Source organism: Barbus barbus (genome assembly GCF_936440315.1).
Source record: "Barbus barbus genome assembly, chromosome: 32".
Lineage (NCBI taxonomy): Eukaryota > Metazoa > Chordata > Actinopteri > Cypriniformes > Cyprinidae > Barbus > Barbus barbus.
This window is the reverse complement of record NC_136760.1, coordinates 1,737,631-1,748,620: the sequence shown is the minus strand read 5'-3', so window position 1 is coordinate 1,748,620 and position 10,990 is coordinate 1,737,631. Positions and strand designations below refer to the sequence as shown.

Here is a 10,990-nt window from a genome sequence, read left to right as displayed (position 1 = left end):
TAAAATCAAGGGTTAAATTTAAATTTTACAGAGGCTTCATTTTCTTGTAATATTGTTTATAAACAAATTTTAAACTATTTGATTTTATAATATTGTATAGCCACTAACGCATTAGATTATAAAATTGAGATTCGTGTTGTTAAATTTCATTTTATTTTCTTGTAATATAACTTATAAACAATTAATTATTGGGATGTTTCTTGAGAGAAAAGTCTTATATTTCTGTGTCACTACTAGACCATGCAATTGAGGATAAATTTCAAATAACTTTACTGTAATATTACTTTATAAGATTTTGGGATACTTTCTTTTATTTTATCTTATTTTTTTTTAGTTTTTTTTTTTTTTTTAGAGAGGAATGTCTTACATTTTTGTGTCTAAATTAGATCATAAAATTGAAGTTTGTATTATTTAATGTCAGTTTAGCTGCAAGCAGGCTTCATTTTCTTTAAGCATAACATTAGTTTATCCAGTCCTCATTAAATATTCTGCTTCCGTTTCCATTAATATTTACTCAGTCCTTGTGAGCAGGAAAGAGATGCTCCACTTTCACACTCATGACACCGATTTCCAATTTTTCACAACTTGAATGCAGGTAGGCATGTGGATGTTTTCTACTTGAATGACATAACCAACAAGAAAAGAAGGACCGACGCGAGGCGCGACGCAGCCAATCGCAGCCGCTCCTGCGGCGTACAAGTCTGAACAAAGACAAGCGGCCGCGCCAGCCAATCATATTTGATAGTTCTCAAAAGCGGGCGGGAGTTCAACGGAAATGACACGGGCGCTGGCCAATCGCAGCCACGAACCGCAAGCCATCCGCCAATCGGCGTTTAACCTCGCAAGGATTGCGTCGCCCACGGTGCTCAGTTGAATTCCATCGCCGTCCATTAAAACAGCCGACTTGGAAAATACAACATCAAAGCGTGCTCAGTTTTACCACAAGCTCGCGTGCTTAATTCTCGTCAGAGATGTTGTTTTCATGCAGCGAGGGTGTGGAGAAACGCTCTCCGCATGTGTAAGGCACGCATCTTAGACCCTGTCGTGGCTCGCTGCATCGCCTGGCAAAACGGAACAATTGGTGGATAATTCTCCTCGTGACTTCAGTCGAGCTGATTTCATCGCTGAAATACAGAGGAACTCGAATGTGTTTTCTGTCATGAGTCCGGCAGGGTGCTCCCATGTGAACGGGTTCAAAGTGGACAACTGGAAGCAGAATCTGCGCGTCATATACCAGTGCTTTGTGTGGAGCGGCTCTGTCGAAACCAGGAAACGCAAGGTAAATAAAACACACCAGAGCCCAGTGCTGCGGTGCATCGGTGCCAAGTCGCACTACCCTCCCAAACACAAACGGATGTGTAATTCTCCAGGCTAATGTGCTTTATTTCCACATCAATCCACGGCTGGCCTGCGCAGACTCATGCATCGCTTTCATAGGCTGGACGTGGGATGCTATTCCGCTATCGATGTTGTTTAACCCTGCTTTAGTTGAGTTTAATTAGTCGTTGGCTTCCCCTGGATCGTTTTCTGATGCAAAACGACACTTGCCAGGCCTAACATCATTGATTGCCCGAATAGAGGTTTCAGTTTCACAGTTATCACGGAATTTGCCTATTGTGTGGCAGCACTAACCACTTATGTTGACTGTCTAAACATCTCCATATTAATACGTCCATGATGGAGTCTATGATATCGATTCGTGAGACGGTTGTTCTTTTGAGTCGAATCGGTTTGATCCGGATTAAGTGATTCGTCACGAACCGCACAGTTATTTAAACCGCATCAACTCTCGAACCGTTTAAATCGTGATCCGGATCGACTAACACGACTAAATTGTTGTTTTTATAAGATGAAGCTGCTTCAACAGACTACAAACTCATGGAATTACAATAACGACTCTTATTAGTCAAACTAGGCTTGACTTTGGTGCAACAGTCCGTACACATTAATTTTTTTGCAGGTCTAAACCTATAAACTATTATAGATTTAGACTTGCTGTCAGCTACGAGGTTGCTAATCAATGCTATATGATTTTATTGAAGCCGTTAGCCTGCGTTATTTCAATGTAATTTTTAAATAATAGTGATTATCAACGATATTCCTAGTGAAAGACTACATTACCCATAATTCTGCAAAAAATCTCCACCAATCAGAGAATAGAAACTGTAAATCATAGCAAAATAACTTTGTGTATATGTACACCGATAGTTTTATATTTATCCGTCGGTTTCAATTCAAGTATTCCCCAAGCTTCGTGCCTCATTAAAGCCATTTAGTTCACATTCATGTCTTTTGCTTCAAATCAAAGACTAATATTGTGAATCACATCATAGCTGGTTAGTTTGGTTCAAAACTCTCCAACAAAGACGTTTGAATCTCATGTTGCAAACTCACGTTTGGAACCACATGTTTTGCTCAAAGAACCATGGGTTCATCAAAGCAAAGTGTTCTATAGAACCAATTCACGGTTCTTTTTCCGAAAGAACTGATTCAAGTCTGAAATGAGTCATAGTTCCATCACTTTTCTATGATAGCAGAGCGTGTGGCATCAGATGATTGCTTAATAACTAACTATCCTCGCCCGACACGTCTTCCTCTGAAAAACAAAGAGTTATCTTGAAATATGCATCATGATTCATTCAAATCAAATGTCACCCTCCATATATGTGTCTCATCGTGCTTTCTTCTGAAAGAAACGCCAGTCTCGCATGCTAGACAGGTTATGTCCAATAAATAATGATAAAAATCATTTTATGGAGGAATCTTTGGTAGTAAGATGTTAATATGGAGTGAATGGCGTCATCTGGTTCACTCAGGATTGCATGATTCTTTGGCACAATTGAGGTCAAGTCAACTGAGTTTTATGAAGGACAATGTTTTCTTACTGCATTGTTTTATTCTTCAAGAAGGTGGCGTTACTTTTAGCTTAATCACAAATCATTTTTATATATGATCCGGGCACATAAACACTCAAAGGCCAAATTTGGTGAGTTTTATTTCACTGCATGCAAGTAATTATTGCACTTGATTGTTCTGTACAGTCTTTGAAATCCAGTTCTCTTTGGTAAACTGTAATTTGTGTTGTGTTACACCACATCTGACCTATTAGACACACCCGCTATTCTCAGCATTACTATACTGTTTATTTAATGCCACGTTTAGACATGCTCAGCTGGGCAAAATGTACAATAAGAAGGATTTACCCGTCTTAGGTCACATTTAGCATATAGTACTGATCGCAAGTTCTCAGAAACCAGATCTGCATCTGTGGAGCACAGGTGGGAAAGCGACCGGACTCGCCTCTCATCTGTCCCGTCGTACCCGTGAAGGGACAATAGGAATATGAGGAGCTCGGTAAACGCTAGAGAGGCTCTCTGGTCCATCCCATCCCCCTGCTGCAGAACAACACATGCTGTGTGGCGAAGGCCTTTGGATGCGTTTGCACCACTGCTCCGCCTGAGCTTCACATGATGGCACACCCACAGATCACTGACCGGCTGATGCATATCACTCCCAACGCTGGACAGCAACCTCAAGCTCCCTTCAGATTGACTTACTGAAGGTTACTGTTCTCATGAAAAATCACAATTTCTATTAGATTTAACATTGCAGTTATTAAATTTAAAGGTAGGGTTCACCCAAAAATGAACATTTTGTCATTAATTACTAACCCTCATTTCATTCCAAACCTGTAAGACCTTTGTTCATCTTCAGAACACAAATTGAGATATTTTTGATGCGTTCCGAGAGCTTTCTGTCCCTGCATAGACAGCAAGGATCCTAACACGATCAAGGCTCAGAAACGTAGTAAGGACATCACTAAAATAATCCATGTGACATCAGGGGTTCAACCGTAATTGTACGAAGCTATGAGAATACTTTTTGTGCACAAAGAAAAAAAACGGCAACTTTATTCGTCAATTCGTGCTATAGGGTGACGCAGAGGAGACGAATTGTTGAATAAAGTCATTTCTTTTTTAGTTTTCTTAGCGCACAATGTATTCTCGTAGCTTCGTAAAATTAAGGTCTTACAGGTTTGGAACGACATGAGAGTAATGTCACAGAGTAATTAATGACAGCATTTTCATTTTTGGGTGAACTATCACTTTAATGTGCACCAAGAAATGTTTTTTCGGTAGAAATGTCACTTTTGAAGAAGTGTCAAAAAAATATCATTACTAGTAGGTTTAGGATTGCAATTATTAAAGATAGGATAGGCGATTTTGGAGAAGCTAGCAATAGCAAGCTAGCTCTGAAAGTAGGGGTGTGCGATATGATAAAAAAATATCTATTTGAATGATAATTAGACTATATTTTGTGTTATTTTGGCAGGTTTAGGACTGCTGTGGACAGCTGACTCCCAAAGCTTTTGATGTTCTTCATATTCTGTGCGGTGGTTAGTTTGCGGGAGTAACACAAATGAGCTTTTCCAATAAGTTTTTTAATAGATTTTTAAATTTTATGGCCATTTTTACATTTATAAGAGACTTTTTTCTAACCTAATTAAATGTATGCATCGTCTCTTGTCAAATTCTTAAATTTAATCAATACATTCAAATAGTAAGAAACTATAGGGCCAAATGAAATTTGTTTGCAATGCAGAGGTGGTACAGAACTGAAGTGGCGTTTAGATGCATATGCGAATGCATGATGTTTTGATGTTTAAAAAACGTTGAATACTGATATTTGAAATTATGTTTTTGTTAATTTTTTGCTATGTCAAATTGCTTATCATTTGAGATCTATTGAGATGTGAAAAATCTCAACAGATGAGAGACTTCAGGTTTACCTGCCTTAAATGTCCTGAAGCAGTAGATTCAAAGATTACAATTGAGTTTTTGTGTTTTCACCACCATTCTTGTGACTTACTATAAATACGGGAGCTGTTATACCATGTGATGACACCTTACGTCTCGTTACGTTTTACCCAATCCCTGCTGAGCTGCTTTATGAATTTCACGTAGATGACGGTGTTGGCTTTGCTCAAGTGAACAGATCATTCATTACATATGCAGAAATGCCTGCGGGTGTTTTAATTTATTTATTGTATGTATTTGTGTTCACCTAAGCTTAGCTTCACATCTCTGGCCTGGTTTATGCTGCTTTTTGCCTCAGATAATTTCTGAAGTGGGCAGAGATAACTAAGGGTGTAAGCAGGTCTAAATCGCTTTTTGATCTGATCACTGAAATCCCATTTGGAGGTACAGCACATTGCATTTGTAGTGTGATTTGTACTCTTGTGTCACAGCAAACATCACATTTAAAATGAAACCATAGTAATGATGATAATTGCTACGTATGCACTATAAAAATCTAAAGTTGAGAGAACTTTAAAGTTTAAGGCAACCAGCTTCAGCAGATTTTGGAATTTTCTCAAATTTGTATTCAGTTTATACAACAAAGTTGAGAACTCACAAATCTGGCGAAGCTGGTTCCCTTATAAACTTTAAAGTTCTCAACTTTAGATTTTTTTTAGTGTGTTTGAGTGTATATTTCTGTGTTTTTATATATTTATTTATTTAAGGTGTAACGGTTCACAAAATTTACCGTTTGGATCGGTTCGATATGACACGGTGGTGTCATGGTACGAGGGTTATTGGTTACGCTGCAGTGTTGGAAATATTTCTGGTGAGCCAATGGATATCACACAAGCAACGTGCAATCTTTGCACAAGAGTTATGCCGGTGAACGTCTTAATCTGTCAGTTCACTATAGAGAAAGTGAACGTAAAAACGCAATGACGGAGTAGTAAAAAAAAAAACTTAAGTATTGCACTTAAAATATTATGGAAAAGAGATGTGTAGTTTACTTTTAAATTGACTTTTGACTTACACTGACACTACACAATGATGACTTAATTCATTTCTGTCCATTACGTATAACTAATGAGCATTTCATACTTAGTTTGCCAACAACACGTTAGAGGGAACCTTCTAAACGTCTGTCTGTTTTTACTCTGTCTGTTCCTGTCTGTTGTGCTGCTGAGAAGTTTGTTTGTAGCTCCGCTTTTCTATTGAATCTTTACCTTACTTTCACTCTCTGTTGTTTAAAGTGTTAATATATAACTTAATTTGCCACCATATTTCTGGTATTATCTATTAAGTAATTTGATCGTTCGCTTTTTAAAATCACCAGTGCAGCGCATCAGCAGGTTAGCGTGTTACTCGCGATTCCATTCGCGCCTCGTTTTCATTTCTCTCTCACTCCGTTTTTCACGAGTTCATCAAACAACAGTGGTAAGTGGTATGTTGAGTTGGTATCATCAATCACGGTGAGTAATGGCTTCTTCTCCTGCTATTGTTGTTTGCACTTCATGTCACATGTATAGTTTATCTCTCTCTGTCGGCGATGAGGGATTCACATGTGATAAATGCAGGGAAATAGTTAGGCTGACAGAGATTTCAGAATTAGAGACACACATCCAAACTTTAGTTGAGGAGAGTAAGAATGTGAGGGCTGTAGATACGGCCTTGGATGCGACTAGCTCAGGGAGTCCTGTACATAGTTTGGTTCCGGTTGAGCCCGTGCAGCAGGGCAGCTGGGTGACTGTGAGGCGGCCTAGTCGCGGGTCAAAACACCGCTCTTCCGATCAGAACATCAAACAGGTTCTCCCCACTCAGTGAGACACCCACTGAGAAACCTGATGAAAGTGCTCTAGTTATTAGCGATTCTATTGTACAGAATGTGAAAATAGAGACACCAGCCACCATAGTCCAATGTTTACCGGGAGCCAGAGCGCCTGACATCTTGCCAAATTTAAAAGTGCTGGCTAATGCTAAACGTAAATTCAGTAAGATTTATATCCACGTCGGCACTAATGATGTTCGACTTCACCAGTCGGAGATCACTAAAAATAATGATAAAGAGGTGTGTGAACTTGCAAGTACGATGTCAGACACTGTAATATGCTCTGGTCCGCTCCCTGCTTACTGGGGTGATGAGATTCATAGCAGACTGTCGTCACTCAATGGCTGGATGTCTAAGTGATGCCTGCAGAGTAACATAGACTTTATAGACAATTGGACAAGTTTTTGTGGCAGACCTGACCTGTTGAAAAGAGATGGTGTTCATCCCTCTTGGGGTGGTGCCGCTCTTCTCTCTAGAAATATGGCACATAGTCTTAGAGTTCGTACTTGACTAACTGGGGCCCAGGTCAGGAAGCAGACAGACTGGCTAAACCGACCGTCTGCTAGCCGCCTCACGTCACAGAAGTCAGTTAATTCTCAGCACATAGAGACTCCTTCACCTAGATATCACACTATAGAGACTGTGTCTGTTCCCCGAACTAGAAAATACAGAAAACGTTCAAAACACATTAGGAGTAACAATTTAATTGATGTTCAACAAATAAAAAATGTTTACAATACAGAGAAACAATTGATAAAGCTTGGCTTACTGAATATCAGGTCCCTTGTTTAACAGAAACATGGCTAAAACCAGATGAATGCATTACTTTAAATGAGTCCACCCCCCAAGATTACTGCTATAAAAACGAGCCACGTCCAAAAGGTAAAGGGGGAGGTGTTGCTACAATGTATAGCAATATTCTCAGTATTTCTCAGAGGGCAGGCTTTAAGTATAACTCGTTTGAAGTTATGGTGCTGCGTATAACATTATCTAGAGAAACACGTGTTAGTGATGCATCCCCTGTGATGTTTGTACTGGCTACTGTATACAGGCCACCAGGGCACCATACAGACTTTATTAAAGAATTTGCTGATTTTCTATCTGAGTTAGTACTGGCTGCAGATAAAGTCTTAATTGTTGGCGATTTTAATATCCATGTCGATAATGACAAAGATGCATTAGGATCCGCATTCATAGATATTCTCAACTCTATTAGACAACACGTTTCCGGACCTCACTTATTGTCTAAATCATACTCTAGATGTAATACTTTCACATGGAATTGATGTTAGTGGTGTTGAAATTCTGCAGCAAAGCGATGATATCTCAGATCATTATCTAGTCGTGTGTAAACTCCATATAGTTAAAACTGTAAATTCTACTCCTTGTTACAAATATGGTAGAACCATCACCTCTACCACAAAAGACTGCTTTGTAAGTAATCTTCCTGATTTATCTAAATTCCTCAGCATATCCCAACAGCGCAGAAAAACTTGTAACAGAAAGATGTAACAAACTATGGACTCTCTCTTTTCTAGCACTTTAGATACAGTTGCTCCTTTACGCTCAAGGAAGATCAAAGAAAACAGTCCGACTCCGTGGTATAATGAGCACACTCGCACCCTAAAGAGAGCAGCCCGGAAAATAGAGCGCAGATGGAGGAAAACAAAACTAGAGGTATTTCGTATAGCCTGGCGGGAAAATACCCTATCCTACAGAAAAGCATTAAAAACTGCTAGATCTGATTACTTTTCATTTCTTCTAGAAGAAAACAAACATAACCCCCGGTATTTATTCAATACAGTCACTAAATTAACGAAAAATAAAGCATCAACAGGTGTTGTCATTTCCCAAAAGCACAGCAGTAATGACTTTATGAACTACTTTACTTCCAAGATCGATTCTATCAGAGATAAAATTGTAACCATGCAGCCGTCAGCTACAGTATTGCATCAGATGCACTATAGATCCCCTGAGGAACAATTCCACTCATTCTCTACTATAGGAGAGGAAGATTCGTATAAACTTGTTAAATCATCTAAACCAACAACATGTATGTCAGACCCTATTCCATCTAAACTACTAAAAGAGTTACTTCCAGAAGTCATAGATCCTCTTTTGGCTATTATTAATTCATCATTGTCATTAGGATATGTCCCCAAAACCTTCAAATTGGCTGTTATTAAGCCTCTCATTAAAAAAACACAACTTGACCCCAAAGATTTAGTTAATTACAGACCGATCTCAAATCTCCCTTTTCTGTCAAAGATACTAGAAAAGGTAGTATCCTCACAATTATATTCCTTCTTAGAGAAAAATAGTATTTGTGAGGAATTCCAGTCAGGATTTAGACCGTATCATAGTACTGAGACTGCTCTCATTAGAGTTACAAACGACCTGCTTCTATCATCTGATCGTGGTTGTATCTCTTTATTAGTTCTACTGGATCTTAGTGCTGCGTTCGACACTATCGACCACAACATTCTATTAAATAGACTAGAACACTTTGTTGGCATTAGTGGAAGTGCCTTAGCATGGTTCAAATCGTACTTATCTGACCGCCATCAGTTCGTAGCAGTGAATGGAGAGGTATTATATCGATCACAAGTGCAGTACGGAGTACCTCAAGGCTCAGTACTAGGGCCGTTACTTTTCACGCTTTACATGTTACCCTTGGGAGATATTATCAGGAGACATGGTGTTAGCTTTCACTGTTATGCTGATGGTTCTCAGCTCTATATTTCTTCACGGCCTGGTGAAACACACCAAATTGAGAAACTAATGGAATGCATAGTCGATATAAAAAACTGGATGACGAGTAACTTCTTACTGCTAAATTTTGAAAAAATATTTAATTTAATTATTAGACCTAAAAACCCCACATGTAATAACCTAGAACACTATCTAACACTTGACGGCTGCTCTGTCGATTCTTCTTCATCAGTTAGGAACCTAGGTGTGCTGTTTGATAGCAATCTTTCATTTGAAAGCCATGTTTCTAGCATCTGTAAAACTGGGGTTTTCCATCTCAAAAACATATCTAAATTGTGACCTATGCTCTCAACGTCAAATGCAGAAATGCTAATTCATGCATTTATGACCTCAAGGTCAGACTATTGTAATGCTTTACTGGGTGGTTGTTCTGCACAATTGATCAACAAACTACAGTTGGTCCAAAATGCAGCAGCTAGAGTCCTTACTAGAACCAGGAAGTATGACCATATTAGCCCGGTTCTGTCAACACTGCACTGGCTCCCTATGAAACATCGTATAGATTTTAAGATCTTGTTAATTACTTATAAAGCCCTGAATGGCTTAGCCAGTTGATAATACCTAGAAAATCAAAATCGAGTGGCAGATCCTTTTCCTATTTAGCACCCAAACTCTGGAACAATCTACCTAACGCTGTTCGGGAGGCAGACACACTCTGTCAGCTTAAATCTAGATTAAAGACACATTTCTTTAACCTGGCTTACACAACACACTAATACACTTCTATTATTCAAATCCATTAAAGGATTGTTAGGCTGCATTAATTGGATCAACCGGAACCAGGAACACTCCTCATAACACATGATGTACTCGTTACATCGTAAGAAGAATAGCATCTACGCTAATATTTGTCTGTTTCTATTGTTTCTCTGTCTGTGTCCGGATCAGATGGTGGATCAGCACCCAGAGACAACTTCTACAGCCCTGAACGTCAGCAGAGACCAGGACACAGAGATGAGCGCCAGAGACAGATCCCCAGTGAGGACCCCGACAGAGCCTGGTTTCTCCGAAGGTTTTTTCTGCATTCTGTCACCGATGGAGTTTTGGTTCCTTGCCGCTGTCGCCTCTGGCTTGCTTAGTTGGGGACACTTTCCAGCGATATCGTCGACCTGATTGCAAAGACACTATTTAAACTGAACTGAGCTGGATGATGACATCACTGAATTCAATAATGAAATGCCTTTAACTGAAAGTCTTTTTTTTTAATCTTTTAATTTTACATTATTGACACACTATTTTCCTTTTTTTATATTGTGCAGTTGCTTTGACACAATTTACATTGTTAAAAGCGCTATATAAATAAAGGTGACTTGACTTGACTTTACTTGTTAGAATAGCCATTAGTCCGAGGGCCTGGAACCCGGCTTCCTTTTGAGAAATAGCAAAGTTCATCGAAGCTGTGGCAGTGATTAACACCAGCCTGCACTGAAGCTTGTCCAATTACCCGTATGGTCTTCATTTACCATTAAAAACGGTTTTTATAGGGCGGCTGTTCCACATCTATTCTGCATGTGGAGTTATACGGGCTTCCAGCTTGCCATCAATAATTCATTGAAGCACAGGCCGTTTCTTATATCGATACACGCCTGCA

General features: G+C 39.2%; 1 protein-coding gene across 1 annotated transcript in view; it reads left to right on the top strand.

Annotated features, from left to right (window-relative positions):
- Positions 1-831: 831 nt before the first annotated feature.
- Positions 832-10,990, top strand: part of LOC306852707 (ubiquitin carboxyl-terminal hydrolase 22) — a 46,141-nt gene continuing 35,982 nt past the window's right edge. The window contains exon 1 of the mRNA XM_079389765.1: positions 832-1,279. Within this exon, the coding sequence (XP_079245891.1) occupies positions 1,160-1,279 (120 nt within the window). The 5' untranslated portion in view covers positions 832-1,159. The remainder of the gene's footprint in view (positions 1,280-10,990) is intronic.